General features: G+C 35.8%; 1 protein-coding gene across 1 annotated transcript; it reads right to left on the reverse strand.

Annotated features, from left to right (window-relative positions):
- Positions 1-2,985: 2,985 nt before the first annotated feature.
- Positions 2,986-7,825, reverse strand: LOC139871399 (uncharacterized). Its single transcript, XM_071859114.1, has 7 exons — positions 7,752-7,825; positions 6,845-7,411; positions 6,425-6,523; positions 5,771-6,271; positions 5,041-5,116; positions 4,103-4,431; positions 2,986-3,652 (listed from the first exon to the last, which is right to left on the reverse strand). The coding sequence occupies exons 1-7, from the start codon at positions 7,823-7,825 to the stop codon at positions 2,986-2,988; spliced, it is 2,313 nt and encodes a 770-aa protein (XP_071715215.1).
- Positions 7,826-18,932: the final 11,107 nt, after the last annotated feature.

The raw sequence follows: 18,932 nt of genomic DNA on the forward strand, positions 1-18,932 counted from the left end.
ATGCATGTAAGTTGCAAAATGAAAGTGTTTGTGAGTGCCATCATTCACGTGAACTTAGTCTCCCCATATAGGCTCCATTAGTTTGTAATTTTGTGAGATATTTCATGCTAGATGTTAAATTATGGTTTACACATGGTTAGGTGACTCACATGGGCTGCTAAGAGCTGATCATTGGAGTGTATATACCAATAGTAAATACATTTAGAAGCTGTGTATTGTACAAGTACAAATACGAGTGCATACGAGTAGAATTGTTGATGAAAATGAATGATGTCACGACCCCATTTTGATCTCGAAATGTGACGTGATAGGTGTCCCAGTTATAGTTAACGATTTCTAAAGACGACAGCGGAAACGTTTTTATTTCAACACACAAGTACAAGTTTTGAGTTACATGTCGGGACTTAAAAGTAAAGTACAACAATTACAACCATAACATAACAAAGTACAACACTTAAACATAGTGCATGATGATTTATTTTTAAAACGACGTCCCGACATCCTGACGACATCCCAAAAGCCAACCTGAATGTATGCGGACTCCTATTTAAGGACCTGAGAAAACACATGCTTAAAAACGTCAACAATAATGTTGGTGAGATCATAGGTTTAATGTATATAAATGTATGGACCATAAGATTTTCAAGTATAAACAGTTGTAAATATATTCTAAATAAACATGAGCTCCCGATATCGAACTTAACAATCAAGAACCCGAAATCATGTAGTCTCACTTAGCTAGAGCTACAAAGTGAAGGTTATGCATTCGCTAGCCTGAAGACTATGCCGGATGTGAGGAGTCACCCTCAAATAGATCTATCCACATTATTCGCGTTTACCATAAACAAGTAATTAACGATATCAGAATCGGGGTTTAAGCTAAGTCACAAACTCAACACAATAGAATATAATTTTAAGCACTTACGTCCATAATGTAAAACATAAAAGAAGCATGTTTCTCATCCCAAAATAGTAAGTTTTCTAAAAGCAAGTAAAATGGGACTATGATACTCACAGGTGATGTTATGCGGTATAAAGCTTGGATTTGTGGTTTAAGTACTTTGATGTACTTCGAGCTCGGGACCTAAATACATAAGTTAAGGTTAGAGGTGTGTTATTACTAATATTAGTAATACTAATGATTTGATTTATGTTCAAATGTAACATAGTGTACTCGGCTTTTAAAAGACGGTTTCTCGGTTTACAAGTTAAGGTTTCTATGTGGACTGATTTTACAAGTAGTTTTAGAAGTTGATTTCTTATTTAAAAAGTAGTGATATAAGGTAATTCTTATTTTATATGTGAAGGTATATGTGTTGGAGGTCTAAAAATATAAGATTTGTAATTTATATCATAAAAATGAATTTTATAGAATTATTTTACTACAAGTGGACTGTTTTGACTAGTTTAAAGTTTAATATCACTAAAAATAGTAAATTAATTTATTTAAACTTATCCTTTTGAAGTCTTACTCCAATATAGTTATATTTTAGTTCAAAAATTCGTTTTGCTCAGAAAACATAAGTTGTGTACGTTTTCTTTATATTCTAAATGGTGACAGTTTCAACAAGTTTAAAACCCATTATTTAAATGTACAAGACCATATCCTAATCATTTCTTAAGCTTTTTATATGATTCCAAAGCCTAACATGTTCTATTTTTAGTCTATTTTATATTGAAAATCTCCTAAGTTTTCATATCTAAACGTTGGTACCTCATTTTTGGTGATACATGTGTGTTGGACAGATTCTGTCCAAATCAGTACCCATAAAAAGTAAAAATACAAAAGAAATACTTAAACTACTTTATAAATCATGGGATTTTTACAGAAGGTCTAGGACTCATAAAAGTTTTAGAATCTAAAAAATTCCAGTAGAAAAAGTGAGTGTAAGTATTTTCTAAAAATTCCACCAAATGAAGACTGATTTGGTTTCTTTGTAAGTTAAGAGCTAACTAGTAATCTTAATACATTTTAGCTATATCCCTTTTCATTTTAAGTTTATTTTAGGTTGTTAAACATATGTAAAACATATTTTTAGTTACTTATGATCAAGATTAGAGTTAGCCATGTAATCATCATTGAGTGTTTTTAACACTCTAGATTAAGCTTTTACACCCATTTCTCTTGAAAGTAACTTGGTAAGAAATAAAAGAAGTGTTCTTGGTAATTATACCTTGAGTAATGATGATGTATGAGTTGATGAAGATGAACAAAGAAGAAAGAAATGGCTGTAACTTAGAGAGGATTTAGTGAATGATTAAGATTAGTAAGTGAGTTCAAGAGTTACCAATTTGATCTTATGGGAATGATGATGATGGCATGTAACATGGAGAAGAAAAAGAGGTTAAATGACTAAGCACACTTACTAGCTAATCATGCATGGAAGTGACATGTGTATGTAATGTGGCATAAGGAGAAGAAAAGAGAAGATGACTAATTAATCTTTACTTAGTTAATTATGCATGGAAATGACAAGTGTTTGTTATATTTGCATGTAATTAGTGCTAATTAAGTAATGTTAATTACATGTAGTCTTTTGGTTAATCTTAGATTAGTTTTAAGTTTAGATGTAAGTATATAATTAGGTGTTATAATCTTGAGTAAGACTTAGTTAATGACTAATGTTGTAGTATTTTACTAACTAGGTGGATTAAGGATGATTACTTAATCAATAATACTTGATCATGTTATATACTTAATTTCACAAGTATACAAGTGTGTAGTTTTTTTTCAAGTCTTAGGATTTATGGTGGTAAACTAGGGTTTCTAGGAATTGTGTATATGTATAACAATCCTCGATCAATCAAGAATTAAATGTAAGACCAGGGTTATACAAACCCTAAAATAAATCAAGACGTATTTTATTAAATATACTAGTCAAGAAAAAAAAATTCTAATTTTAAAAAGTTAGATTAAATAACCTAGTAGAAAAAGTTAGGGTTATGACATTACCCACCCGTTAATGAAAATTTCGTCCTCGAAATTTAGGTGGTACTTGACGTTTGTGTGATATCGGTGAAAAGATGTGGATACTTCTGCCTCATGTGGTCCTCCCGTTCCCAAGTAAACTCCGAGCCTCTACGAGCATTCCAATGAACTTTGACAATCGGAATACTACTATGCTTTAAGCGCTTAACTTCGCGATCCATGATCTCAGCTGGTTCCTTGATAAAATGAAGTTTATTGTCTATACGAATCTCTTCTAATGGAATAACGAGAGTGTCATCGGACAAACACTTCTTTAAGTTTGAGATATGAAAAGCATCATGGATACCACTCAATTCTTGAGGTAGTTTCAAACGATACGCCACAGGACCAATCCTTTCAATTATCTCGAAAGGTCCAACATATCTCGGGCTTAGTTTTCCTCGTTTCCCAAATAGAATCACACCCTTCCAGGGAGACACTTTAAGCATGACTTTATCTCCTACCTGAAATTCTAAGGATTTTCTTCGAACATCAGCATAGCTCTTTTGTCGGCTCATGGCAGTCTTCAATCTCTCTTGAATCTGAAAGATTTTCTCTGTAGTCTCATGTATGATTTCTGGACCAGTGAGTTGTCTATCACCCACTTGACTCCAACATAGAAGTGATCTACATTTTCTACCATAGAGAGCTTCAAATGGTGTGGATTTAATACTCGCTTGATAACTGTTGTTATATGAAAATTCTGCTAATGGTAGATATTTATCCCATCCATTACCAAAATTAATAACACATGCCCGTAGCATATCTTCTAGGGTTTGGATGGTCCTTTCACTTTGTCCGTCAGTTTGCGGATGGTAGGCGGTACTCATGTCCACACGAGTTCCTAAAGCTTCTTGTAAAGATTTCCAAAATCTTGACGTGAATCAACTATCACGGTCAGATATAATAGAGACAGGCACTCCGTGTCTTGAAATAACTTCTTTCAAATATAATTGTGCCAATTTCTCCATCCTATCCGTCTCTTTCATAGGTAGGAAATGTGCAGACTTAGTGAGACGATCGACAATCACCCAAATAGTGTCATAACCACTCACGGTTCTTGGTAGCTTCGTTATAAAATCCATGGTTATTCTTTCCCATTTCCACTGTGGGATTTCCGGTTGTTGTAACAACCCTGACGGTTTTTGATTCTCCACTTTGACTTTCGCACAAGTCAGACATTGGCTCACATAAGTGGCAACGTCAGCTTTCATGTTAGGCCACCAATAAAATTCCTTGATATCGTGATACATTTTCCCAGTTCCAGGGTGAATTGAGTATCTCGTCTTGTGCGCTTCATCTAACACAAGTTTTCTTAATTCACCATACTTTGGTACCCATAAACGTCCTGCAAAGTATCGGGTCCCATCACCCTTTACTTCAATTTGCTTAATCAATCCTTTAATCACCTCATCCTTCCAACGTTCCTCCTTCACAGCTTCTAACTGAGCATCTCGGATTTGCTAAACAAGATTTGCAAGAATAGTTATATTCAGTGCTCTAACTCGAAGAGGTTAAATCTTTTCCTTTCGACTCAACGCATCGGCAACCACGTTAGCCTTCCCAAGATGATAACGGATTTCGCAGTCATAATCATTCAACAATTCAACCCAATGCCGTTGTCGCATATTTAATTGTTTCTGATCAAAAATATGTTGAAGACTCTTGTGATCCGTAAATATAGTGCATTTAGTTCCATACAAATAATGTCTCCACATTTTAAGGGCAAAGACAACAGCTCCCAATTCTAAATCATGAGTTGTATAGTTCTGTTCATGCACCTTCAGCTGTCGTGATGCATAAGCAATGACCTTCTGTCACTGCATCAAAACACATCCTAGTCCTTGACGCGAGGCTTCACAATAAACCACAAAATCTTCATTTCCCTCAGGTAAAGATAATATGGGTGCAGTAGTTAGTTTATGCTTCAATTAATGAAATGCAGACTCTTATTCCTTTAACCATTCAAACTTCTTTCCTTTGTGAGTCAGTGTAGTTAAAGGTCGCGCATTCTTTGAAAAATCTTGGATAAACCTTCGGTAATATCCAGCAAGACCTAAAAATTATCTCACTTGAGTTGGAGTCTTAGGAACTTCCCAGTTGCCAATAGCCTTGATGTTGGCAGGATCAACATGAATACCTTGGCTACTAACCACGTGACCCAAAAATTGTACCGACTGCAACCAAAAATCACACTTTGAAAACTTGGCGTATAATTGCTCTTTCTCTAGCAAACCAAGAATTATCTTCAAGTGTTCTTCATGTTCTTCTTTACTTTTAGAGTAGATCAAAATATCGTCGATGAATACGATAATAAACTTGTCCAAATACGGCTTACATACACGGTTCATGAGATCCATGAATACCGCAGGTGCATTAGTCAAACCAAATGACATGACTAAGTATTCGTAATGGCCATATCGCGTCCTAAAAGCTGTCTTAGGAATATCATCCTCCTTGACTCTTAACTGATGATAACCAGATCTCAAATCAATCTTCGAATATACACTAGATCCTTGTAGTTGATCAAACAAATCATCAATTCTCGGTAGTGGATACCGATTCTTAATCGTCAATTTATTCAACTCTCGATAATCTATACACATCCTCATAGATCCATCTTTCTTCTTTACGAACACGATAGGAGCACCCCAGGGCAATGAACTAGGTCGAATAAATCCCTTATCCAACAGTTCTTGTAATTGGTTCGACAACTCTTGCAATTCTGAAGGTGCTAATCGATATGGTGGTCGAGCAACAGGTGCAGCACCCGGAATTAAGTCAATTTGAAATTCAACTTACCTATGTGGAGGAAGACCAGGTAAATCTTCAGGAAAAACTCCAGGAAAATCCTTTACTACCGGTACATCCTCAAGTCGCTTCTTCTCTGACTCCATCGCCTTTACGTGCTCGAGGATGGCTTGACATCCTTTTCTTTGATATTTTCGAGCCTTCATGCAAGAAATGATGTTGAGTTTCGCGCCACTCTTTTCTCCTTGAACTACCAAAGTTTCACCATTCGCGAGAGGAATACGAATGGATTTCTCCGTGCAAGCAATGTTCGCATGGTTCTTAGATAACCAATCCATACCAATAATAACATCAAAACTACCTAACTCAACAGGCATAAGATCGACTTCAAATAGTTTATCAGCTAACGTTAGAGCACAACCTTGAAAGATCTTATCTACTTTCAAAGTTTTGCCATTAGCCAATTCTATGATATACTTAGTATCTAAAGCAGTTGGAGGTACGTTAATTACGGTACTAAAGTCCTTAGAAATAAAACTTCTATCAGCACCACTATCAAATAGTACATAAGCAATGCAGTTGTTTAGAAGAAATGTACCCGTGACTAAATTAGGATTTTCACGAGCTCCTTTTGTCGAGATATTAAATGCTCTACCTTTTGCATTTCCTTCCTTCTTGAAATTCGGACACTAATTCTTCATGTGCCCCACTTGTCCACATCCATAACAAGTTTTAGGTTTGTTTCCAGTTGGCTGTGCGAGATTGACTGTACAATCTTTGGACATATGCCCCACCTTTTTGCACCTATCACAAACAATAGTACAAGCTCCATAATGATGCTTATAACATCGATTGCAATAAGGTTTCTTGCCATTATAATTCTTCTTGGCATTAGCATTCTCAAACTTGGTGGTATCTTGTTTCTTCTGGTGGGAACTATTTCCTTAGTTCTCGTTCCACTTACGCTTACCGCCTTGAGTTTTTGTATATGTTGTTGCTTCCGGGTTTTCATGACGTGTAATCTGATCCATTAGGTTGTGTGCCATTCGAATAGCACTTTGGAGTGTTTCTGGTTTAGATTACGTTACATTACCTTGGATTTCTTTCGAAAGTCCCCACACATACCTTTCGATCTTCTTTGCTTCAGTAGTAACTAACTCCGGACACAATAGGGCAAGTTCTAGGAATCGTTTTGTATATCCCGTAATGTCATTCCCCTGAATATTCAAATTCCACAATTCCATTTCTAGTTTCTGAATTTCGTTTCTTGGACAATACTCACTGATCATTGCTTGTTTGAATTCTTCCCATGGCATTGCATACGACGCGTCCATTCCTGCAGGCTGAGCATAATTGTTCCACCATGTCAGGGCACCATCTTGAAGAGTACAAGTAGCAAACTTTACTCTATCCGTATTTGCACAGTTACTTATTCGAAAGACTGACTCGAGCCTCTCAAACCACCTCATCAAACCAACCGGTCCTTCTATTCCAGTGAAAGTTTGAGGTTTGCAGTTGGAGAACTCCTTGTAGGTACATCTTTGTGGAACATTATTTCCACTTGAACCTCCAGCTTGACTCGCATTAGCTTGCACTCTCCGTGCCTCAGCAGCGGCTAAAGCTTCATTAACCCTTTGACTAATCATCTCGTCAACTTGAGCGTCCGTAAAAGTCCTTCGCGTTTGCATTATCCTTCATGATAATCAAAAAGAGACATCAATTACTTAGAGTAATATATACAAAATAAATAGTAGTGATTGTACATAATGGCATAATTAAGGAAATGAACTAAACTTCATAATAATAAAAGCCTTTTCCATTAGCATTTTATAATTACAAAACTTGGGTAATATCTACCCATTACAGTTCACTTAGATAATTTGCTAGTACAAGTTAAGTCACTACTACTATTCCTATATATATCCGATTAGGTGATAGATAGTCAAAATATACTAATGTCATAGAACACTAGTAGGGATCACCGCAATCTCCCAAAGCAATCTAAGATCTCCATTGGCGATCTTGAGCGAACATTTGCAAGTCTGCTAAACGCATCGCCTCCATAGCACCCAACCTCGAATCAAAATCAATCATGTTACGCTCCATCCTATCAATATTACCCGCATATCACTCCATACTATCAACACTATCTGCATGTCGCTCCATCCACTGCTTATTGAGCTCTACCCTAGCATAAAGGTCATCATAGTCATCCTTAAGATCCTTAATAGAAGCCTCTAATGCCTCTTGCTTATCGGAATCATATAACGCATAAACAGATTCAAAAACCCTAGAGATACGGTTATCAAGACGGCGAATTCGGGAAATAACGGTAAAAAGAGTGTCCCTAACAGTTTGGCCAGTCAAGACATCAACACCCCCTCGGGATGGTGAAACGTGCACCTCATGATAAGGTGTACCTTCCTCATGTACCCAAGAGGAAATCATGGTTCTAACCCAACCCCAACGTCTCCAAAATGGCTGGTAAACATTCGCGTCTTCGTCGGAGCTATCATCACCAGCTGAGCTTGAGTTTGCTATCGGGTTGGGAGAGTAGTTGGAAGACATCGAGCTTTGTGAGGCGGACATCTTAAGTCATCACACAAAAACATACAAGTTAACATATAGAAGTTTCGATAAGCAAAATGACAACAAAATACTAAAATACGTGAAAGACAAAAATGACTCCGTTATAGACCTGACTCACTAATGCATCCTAGAATCTTAGACACACTAATGCAGTCCTGGTTCCCTATAACGTGGGCTCTGATACCATGTCTGTCACGACCCCATTTCGATCCCGAAATGTGACGTGATAGGTGTCCCAGTTATAGTTAACGATTTCTAAAGACGACAGCGGAAACGTTTTTATTTCAACACACAAGTACAAGTTTTGAGTTACATGTCGGGACTTAAAAGTAAAGTACAACAATTACAACCATAACATAACAAAGTACAACACTTAAACATAGTGCATGATGATTTATTTTTAAAACGACGTCCCGACATCCTGACGACATCCCAAAAGCCAACTTGAATGTATGCGGACTCCTGCTTAAGGACCTGAGAAAACACATGCTTAAAAACGTCAACAATAATGTTGGTGAGATCATAGGTTTAATGTATATAAATGTATGGACCATAAGATTTTCAAATATAAACAGTTGTAAATATATTCTAAATAAACATGAGCTCCCGATATCGAACTTAACAATCAAGAACCCGAAATCATGTAGTCTCACTTAGCTAGAGCTACAAAGTCGAAGGTTATGCATTCGCTAGCCTGAAGACTATGCCGAATGTGAGGAGTCACCCTCAAATAGATCTATCCACATTATTCGCGTTTACCATAAACAAATAATTAACGATATCAGAATCGGGGTTTAAGCTAAGTCACAAACTCAACACAATAGAATATAGTTTTAAGCACTTATGTCCATAATGTAAAACATAAAAGAAGCATGTTTCTCATCCCAAAATAGTAAGTTTGCTAAAAGCAAGTAAAATGGGACGATGATACTCACAGGTGATGTTATGCGGTATAAAGCTTGGATTTGTGGTTTAAGTACTTTGATGTACTTCGAGCTCGGGACCTAAATACATAAGTTAAGGTCAGAGGTGTGTTATTACTAATATTAGTAATACTAATGATTTGATTTATGTTCAAATGTAACATAGTGTACTCGGCTTTTAAAAGACGGTTTCTCGGTTTACAAGTTAAGGTTTCTATGTGGACTGATTTTACAAGTAGTTTTAGAAGTTGATTTCTTATTTAAAAAGTAGTGATATAAGGTAATTCTTATTTTATATGTGAAGGTATATGTGTTGGAGGTCTAAAAATATAAGATTTGTAATTTATATCATAAAAATGAATTTTATAGAATTATTTTACTACAAGTGGACTGTTTTGACTAGTTTAAAGTTTAATATCACTAAAAATAGTAAATTAATTTATTTAGACTTATCCTTTTGAAGTCTTACTCCAATATAGTTATATTTTAGTTCAAAAATTCATTTTGCTCAGAAAACATAAGTTGTGTACGTTTTCTTTATATTCTAAGTGGTGACAGTTTCAACAAGTTTAAAACCCATTATTTAAATGTACAAGACCATATCCTAATCATTTCTTAAGCTTTTTATATGATTCCAAAGCCTAACATGTTCTATTTTTAGTCTATTTTATAATGAAAATCTCCTAAGTTTTCATATCTAAACGTTGGTACCTCATTTTTGGTGATACATGTGTGTTGAACAGATTCTGTCCAAATCAGTACCCATAAAAAGTAAAAATACAAAAGAAATACTTAAACTACTTTATAAATCATGGGATTTTTACAGAAGGTCTAGGACTCATAAAAGTTTTAGAATCTAAAATATTCCAGTAGCAAAAGTGAGTGTAAGTATTTTCTAAAAATTCCACCAAATGAAGACTGATTTGGTTTTTTTGTATGTTAAGAACTAACTAGTAATCTTAATACATTTTAGCTATATCCCTTTTCATTTTAAGTTTATTTTAGGTCGTTAAACATATGTAAAACATATTTTTAGTTACTTATGATCAAGATTAGAGTTAGCCAGGTAATCATCATTGAGTGTTTTTAACACTCTAGATTAAGCTTTTACACCCATTTCTCTTGAAAGTAACTTGGTAAGAAATAAAAGAAGTGTTCTTGGTAATTATACCTTGAGTAATGATGATGTATGAGTTGATGAAGATGAACAAAGAAGAAAGAAATGGCTGTAACTTAGAGAGGATTTAGTGAATGATTAAGATTAGTAAGTGAGTTCAAGAGTTACCAATTTGATCTTATGGGAATGATGATGATGGCATGTAACATGGAGAAGAAAAAGAGGTTAAATGACTAAGCACACTTACTAGCTAATCATGCATGGAAGTGACATGTGTATGTAATGTGGCATAAGGAGAAGAAAAGAGAATATGACTAATCAATCTTTACTTAGTTAATTATGCATGGAAATGACAAGTGTTTGTTATATTTGCATGTAATTAGTGCTAATTAAGTAATGTTAATTACATGTAGTCTTTTGGTTAATCTTAGATTAGTTTTAAGTTTAGATGTAAGTATATAATTAGGTGTTATAATCTTGAGTAAGACTTAGTTAATGACTAATGTTGTAGTATTTTACTAACTAGGTGGATTAAGGATGATTACTTAATCAATAATACTTGATCATGTTATATACTTAATTTCACAAGTATACAAGTGTGTAGTTTTTTTTCAAGTCTTAGGATTTATGGTGGTAAACTAGGGTTTCTAGGAATTGTGTATATGTATAACAATCCTCGATCAATCAAGACTTAAATGTAAGACCAGGGTTATACAAACCCTAAAATAAATCAAGACGTATTTTATTAAATATACTAGTCAAGAAAAAAAAATTCTAATTTTGAAAAGTTAGATTAAATAACCTAGTAGAAAAAGTTAGGGTTATGACATTACCCACCCGTTAATAAAAATTTCGTCCTCGAAATTTAGGTGGTACTTGACGTTTGTGTGATATCGGTGAAAAGATGTGGATACTTCTGCCTCATGTGGTCCTCCCGTTCCCAAGTAAACTCCGATCCTCTACGAGCATTCCAATGAACTTTGACAATCGGAATACTACTATGCTTTAAGCGCTTAACTTCGCGATCCATGATCTCAGCTGGTTCCTCAATAAAATGAAGTTTATTGTCTATACGAATCTCTTCTAATGGAATAACGAGAGTGTCATCGGACAAACACTTCTTTAAGTTTGAGATATGAAAAGCATCATGGATACCACTCAATTCTTGAGGTAGTTTCAAACGATACGCCACAGGACCAATCCTTTCAATTATCTCGAAAGGTCCAACATATCTCGGGCTTAGTTTTCCTCGTTTCCCAAATAGAATCACACCCTTCCAGGGAGACACTTTAAGCATGACTTTATCTCCTACCTGAAATTCTAAGGATTTTCTTCGAACATCAGTATAGCTCTTTTGTCAGCTCATGGCAGTCTTCAATCTCTCTTGAATCTGAAAGATTTTCTCTGTAGTCTCATGTATGATTTCTGGACCAGTGAGTTGTCTATCACCCACTTGACTCCAACATAGAAGTGATCTACATTTTCTACCATAGAGAGCTTCAAATGGTGTGGATTTAATACTCGCTTGATAACTGTTGTTATATGAAAATTCTGCTAATGGTAGATATTTATCCCATCCATTACCAAAATCAATAACGCATGCCCGTAGCATATCTTCTAGGGTTTGGATGGTCCTTTCACTTTGTCCGTCAGTTTGCGGATGGTAGGCGGTACTCATGTCCACACGAGTTCCTAAAGCTTCTTGTAAAGATTGCCAAAATCTTGACGTGAATCAACTATCACGGTCAGATATAATAGAGACAGGCACTCCGTGTCTTTAAATAACTTCTTTCAAATATAATTGTGCCAATTTCTCCATCCTATCCGTCTCTTTCATAGGTAGGAAATGTGCAGACTTAGTGAGACGATCGACAATCACCCAAACAGTGTCGTAACCACTCACGGTTCTTGGTAGCTTCATTATAAAATCCATGGTTATTCTTTCCCATTTCCACTGTGGGATTTCCGGTTGTTGTAACAACCCTGACGGTTTTTGATTCTCCACTTTGACTTTCGCACAAGTCAGACATTGGCTCACATAAGTGGCAACGTCAGCTTTCATGTTAGGCCACCAATAAAATTCCTTGATATCGTGATACATTTTCCCAGTTCCAGGGTGAATTGAGTATCTCGTCTTGTGCGCTTCATCTAACACAAGTTTTCTTAATTCACCATACTTTGGTACCCATAAACGTCCTGCAAAGTATCGGGTCCCATCACCCTTTACTTCAATTTGCTTAATCAATCCTTTAATCGCCTCATCCTTCCAATGTTCCTCCTTCACAGCTTCTAACTGAGCATCTCGGATTTGCGAAACAAGATTTGCAAGAATAGTTATATTCAGTGCTCTAACTCGAAGAGCTTAAATCTTTTCCTTTCGACTCAACGCATCGGCAACCACGTTAGCCTTCCCAAGATGATAACGGATTTCGCAGTCATAATCATTCAACAATTCAACCCAATGCCGTTGTCGCATATTTAATTGTTTCTGATCAAAAATATGTTGAAGACTCTTGTGATCCGTAAATATAGTGCATTTAGTTCCATACAAATAATGTCTCCATATTTTAAGGGCAAAGACAACAGCTCCCAATTTTAAATCATGAGTTGTATAGTTTTGTTCATGCACCTTCAGCTGTCGTGATGCATAAGCAATGACCTTCTGTCACTGCATCAAAACACATCCTAGTCCTTGACGCGAGGCTTCACAATAAACCACAAAATCTTCATTTCCCTCAGGTAAAGATAATATGGGTGCAGTAGTTAGTTTATGCTTCAATTAATGAAATGCAGACTCTTATTCCTTTAACCATTCAAACTTCTTTCCTTTGTGAGTCAGTGTAGTTAAAGGTCGCGCAATCTTTGAAAAATCTTGGATAAACCTTCGGTAATATCCAGCAAGACCTAAAAATTATCTCACTTGAGTTGGAGTCTTAGGAACTTCCCAGTTGCCAATAGCCTTGATCTTGGCAGGATCAACATGAATACCTTGGCTACTAACCACGTGACCCAAAAATTGTACCGACTGCAACCAAAAATCACACTTTGAAAACTTGGCGTATAATTGCTCTTTCTCTAGCAAACCAAGAATTATCTTCAAGTGTTCTTCATGTTCTTCTTTACTTTTAGAGTAGATCAAAATATCGTCGATGAATACGATAACAAACTTGTCCAAATACGGCTTACACACACGGTTCATGAGATCCATGAATACCGCAGGTGCATTAGTCAAACCAAATGACATGACTAAGTATTCATAATGGACATATCGCGTCCTAAAAGCTGTCTTAGGAATATCATCCTCCTTGACTCTTAACTGATGATAACCAGATCTCAAATCAATCTTCGAATATACACTAGATCCTTGTAGTTGATCAAACAAATCATCAATTCTCGGTAGTGGATACCGATTCTTAATCGTCAATTTATTCAACTCTCGATAATCTATGCACATCCTCATAGATCCATCTTTCTTCTTTACGAACAAGATAGGAGCACCCCAGGGCAATGAACTAGGTCGAATAAATCCCTTATCGAACAGTTCTTGTAATTGGTTCAACAACTCTTGCAATTCTGAAGGTGCTAATCGATATGGTGGTCGAGCAACAGGTGCAGCACCCAGAATTAAGTCAATTTGAAATTCAACTTGCCTATGTGGAGGAAGACCAGGTAAATCTTCAGGAAAAACTCCAGGAAAATCCTTTACTACCGGTACATCCTCAAGTCGCTTCTTCTCTGACTCCATCGCCTTTACGTGCTCGAGGATGGCTTGACATCCTTTTCTTAAATATTTTCGAGCCTTCATGCAAGAAATGATGTTGAGTTTCGTGCCACTCTTTTCTCCTTGAACTACCAAAGTTTCACCATTCGCGAGAGGAATACGAATGGATTTCTCCGTGCAAGCAATGTTCGCATGGTTCTTAGATAACCAATCCATACCAATAATAACATCAAAACTACCTAACTCAACAGGCATAAGATCGACTTCAAATAGTTTATCAGCTAACGTTAGAGCACAACCTTGAAAGATCTTATCTACTTTCAAAGTTTTGCCATTAGCCAATTCTATGATATACTTAGTATCTAAAGCAGTTGGAGGTACGTTAATTACGGTACTAAAGTCCTTAGAAATAAAACTTCTATCAGCACCACTATCAAATAGTACATAAGCAATGCAGTTGTTTAGAAGAAATGTACCCGTGACTAAATTAGGATTTTCACGAGCTCCTTTTGTCGAGATATTAAATGCTCTACCTTTTGCATTTACTTCCTTCTTGGCATTCGGACACTAATTCTTCATGTGCCCCACTTGTCCACATCCATAACAAGTTTTAGGTTTATTTCCAGTTGGCTGTGCGAGATTGACTGTACAATCTTTGGACATATGCCCCACCTTTTTGCACCTATCACAAACAATAGTACAAGCTCCATAATGATGCTTATAACATCGATTGCAATAAGGTTTCTTGCCATTATAATTCTTCTTGCCATTAGCATTCTCAAACTTGGTGGTATCTTGTTTCTTCTGGTGAGAACTATTTCCTTAGTTCTCGTTCCACTTACGCTTACCGCCTTGAGTTTTTGTATCTGTTGTTGCTTCCGGGTTTTCATGACGTGTAATCTGATCCATTAGGTTGTGTGCCATTCGAATAGCACTTTGGAGTGTTTCTGGTTTGGATTACGTTACATTACCTTGGATTTCTTTCGAAAGTCCCCACACATACCTTTCGATCTTCTTTGCTTCAGTAGTAACTAACTCCGGACACAATAGGGCAAGTTCTAGGAATCGTTTTGTATATCCCGTAATGTCATTCCCCTGAATATTCAAATTCCGCAATTCCATTTCTAGTTTCTGAATTTCGTTTCTTGGACAATACTCACTGATCATTGCTTGTTTGAATTCTTCCCATGGCATTGCATACGACGCGTCCATTCCTGCAGGCTGAGCATAATTGTTCCACCATGTCAGGGCACCATCTTGAAGAGTACAAGTAGCAAACTTTACTCTATCCGTATTTGCACAGTTACTTATTCGAAAGACTGACTCGAGCCTCTCAAACCACCTCATCAAACCAACCGGTCCTTCTATTCCAGTGAAAGTTTGAGGTTTGCAGTTGGAGAACTCCTTGTAGGTACATCTTTGTGGAACATTATTTCCACTTGAACCTCCAGCTTGACTCGCATTAGCTTGCACTCTCCGTGCCTCAGCAGCGGCTAAAGCTTCATTAACCCTTTGACTAATCATCTCGTCAACTTGAGCGTCCGTAAAAGTCCTTCGCGTTTGCATTATCCTTCATGATAATCAAAAAGAGACATCAATTACTTAGAGTAATATATACAAAATAAATAGTAGTGATTGTACATAATGGCATAATTAAGGAAATGAACTAAACTTCATAATAATAAAAGCCTTTTCCATTAGCATTTTATAATTACAAAACTTGGGTAATATCTACCCATTACAGTTCACTTAGATAATTTGCTAGTACAAGTTAAGTCACTACTACTATTCCTATATATATCCGATTAGGTGATAGATAGTCAAAATATACTAATGTCATAGAACACTAGTAGGGATCACCGCAATCTCCCAAAGCAATCTAAGATCTCCATTGGCGATCTTGAGCGAACATTTGCAAGTCTGCTAAACGCATCGCCTCCATAGCACCCAACCTCGAATCAAAATCAATCATGTTACGCTCCATCCTATCAATATTACCCGCATATCACTCCATACTATCAACACTATCTGCATGTCGCTCCATCCACTGCTTATTGAGCTCTACCCTAGCATAAAGGTCATCATAGTCATCCTTAAGATCCTTAATAGAAGCCTCTAATGCCTCTTGCTTATCGGAATCATATAACGCATAAACAGATTCAAAAACCCTAGAGATACGGTTATCAAGACGGCGAATTCGGGAAATAACGGTAAAAAGAGTGTCCCTAACAGTTTAGCCAGTCAAGACATCAACACCTCCTCGGGATGGTGAAACGTGCACCTCATGATAAGGTGTACCTTCCTCATGTACCCAAGAGGAAATCATGGTTCTAACCCAACCCAAACGTCTCCAAAATGGCTGGTAAACATTCGCGTCTTCGTCGGAGCTATCATCACCAGTTGAGCTTGAGTTTGCTATCGGGTCGGGAGAGTAGTTGGAAGACATCGAGCTTTGTGAGGCGGACATCTTAAGTCATCACACAAAAACATACAAGTTAACATATAGAAGTTTCGATAAGCAAAATGACAACAAAATACTAAAATATGTGAAAGACAAAAATGACTCCGTTATAGACCTGACTCACTAATGCATCCTAGAATCATAGACACACTAATGCAGTCCTGGTTCCCTATAACGTGGGCTCTGATACCATGTCTGTCACGACCCCATTTCGATCCCGAAATGTGACGTGATAGGTGTCCCAGTTATAGTTAACGATTTCTAAAGACGACAGTGGAAACATTTTTATTTCAACACACAAGTACAAGTTTTGAGTTACATGTCGGGACTTAAAAGTAAAGTACAACAATTACAACCATAACATAACAAAGTACAACACTTAAACATAGTGCATGATGATTTATTTTTAAAACGACGTCCCGACATCCTGACGACATCCCAAAAGCCAACTTGAATGTATGCGGACTCCTGCTTAAGGACCTGAGAAAACACATGCTTAAAAACGTCAACAATAATGTTGGAGAGATCATAGGTTTAATGTATATAAATGTATGGACCATAAGATTTTCAAATATAAACAGTTGTAAATATATTCTAAATAAACATGAGCTCCCGATATCGAACTTAACAATCAAGAACCCGAAATCATGTAGTCTCACTTAGCTAGAGCTACAAAGTCGAAGGTTATGCATTCGCTAGCCTGAAGACTATGCCGAATGTGAGGAGTCACCCTCAAATAGATCTATCCACATTATTCGCGTTTACCATAAACAAGTAATTAACGATATCAGAATCGGGGTTTAAGCTAAGTCACAAACTCAACACAATAGAATATAGTTTTAAGCACTTATGTCCATAATGTAAAACATAAAAGAAGCATGTTTCTCATCCCAAAATAGTAAGTTTGCTAAAAGCAAGTAAAATGGGACTATGATACTCACAGGTGATGTTATGCGGTATAAAGCTTGGATTTGTGGTTTAAGTACTTTGATGTACTTCGAGCTCGGGACCTAAATACATAAGTTAAGGTCAGAGGTGTGTTATTACTAATATTAGTAATACTAATGATTTGATTTATGTTCAAATGTAACATAGTGTACTCGGCTTTTAAAAGACGGTTTCTCGGTTTACAAGTTAAGGTTTCTATGTGGACTGATTTTACAAGTAGTTTTAGAAGTTGATTTCTTATTTAAAAAGTAGTGATATAAGGTAATTCTTATTTTATATGTGAAGGTATATGTGTTGGAGGTCTAAAAATATAAGATTTGTAATTTATATCATAAAAATGAATTTTATAGAATTATTTTACTACAAGTGGACTATTTTGACTAGTTTAAAGTTTAATATCACTAAAAATAGTAAATTAATTTATTTAGACTTATCCTTTTGAAGTCTTACTCCAATATAGTTATATTTTAGTTCAAAAATTCATTTTGCTCAGAAAACATAAGTTGTGTACGTTTTCTTTATATTCTAAGTGGTGACAGTTTCAACAAGTTTAAAACCCATTATTTAAATGTACAAGACCATATCCTAATCATTTCTTAAGCTTTTTATATGATTCCAAAGCCTAACATGTTCTATTTTTAGTCTATTTTATAATGAAAATCTCCTAAGTTTTCATATCTAAACGTTGGTACCTCATTTTTGGTGATACATGTGTGTTGGACAGATTCTGTCCAAATCAGTACCCATAAAAAGTAAAAATACAAAAGAAATACTTAAACTACTTTATAAATCATGGGATTTTTACAGAAGGTCTAGGACTCATAAAAGTTTTAGAATCTAAAATATTCCAGTAGCAAAAGTGAGTGTAAGTATTTTCTAAAAATTCCACCAAATGAAGACTGATTTGGTTTTTTTGTATGTTAAGAACTAACTAGTAATCTTAATACATTTTAGCTATATCCCTTTTCATTTTAAGTTTATTTTAGGTCGTTAAACAAATGTAAAACATATTTTTAGTTACTTATGATCAAGATTAGAGTTAGCCAGGTAATCATCATTGAGTGTTTTTAACACTCTAGATTAAGCTTTTACACCCATTTCTCTTGAAAGTAACTTGGTAAGAAATAAAAGAAGTGTTCTTGGTAATTATACCTTGAGTAATGATGATGTATGAGTTGATGAAGATGAACAAAGAAGAAAGAAATGGCTGTAACTTAGAGAGGATTTAGTGAATTATTAAGATTAGTAAGTGAGTTCAAGAGTTACCAATTTGATCTTATGGGAATGATGATGATGGCATGTAACATGGAGAAGAAAAAGAGGTTAAATGACTAAGCACACTTACTAGCTAATCATGCATGGAAGTGACATGTGTATGTAATGTGGCATAAGGAGAATAAAAGAGAATATGACTAATCAATCTTTACTTAGTTAATTATGCATGGAAATGACAA

Source organism: Rutidosis leptorrhynchoides, chromosome 10 (assembly GCF_046630445.1).
Source record: "Rutidosis leptorrhynchoides isolate AG116_Rl617_1_P2 chromosome 10, CSIRO_AGI_Rlap_v1, whole genome shotgun sequence".
In the NCBI taxonomy this organism is placed as follows: domain Eukaryota; kingdom Viridiplantae; phylum Streptophyta; class Magnoliopsida; order Asterales; family Asteraceae; genus Rutidosis; species Rutidosis leptorrhynchoides.

What these genes read in the sequence shown, in the direction of transcription:
- LOC139871399 (XM_071859114.1), bottom strand. Translation starts at nt 7,825, where the DNA reads ATGGAGCGTAACATGATTGATTTTGATTCGAGGTTGGGTGCTATGGAG. An exon ending in TATGGATGTGGACAAGTGGG is followed by an intron (nt 6,272 to 6,424) that starts GCACATGAAGAA and finishes ACTATTTGATAG; the next exon opens with TGGTGCTGATAGAAGTTTTA. An exon ending in GAGAATCAAAAACCGTCAGG is followed by an intron (nt 3,653 to 4,102) that starts GTTGTTACAACA and finishes ATATAACAACAG; the next exon opens with TTATCAAGCGAGTATTAAAT.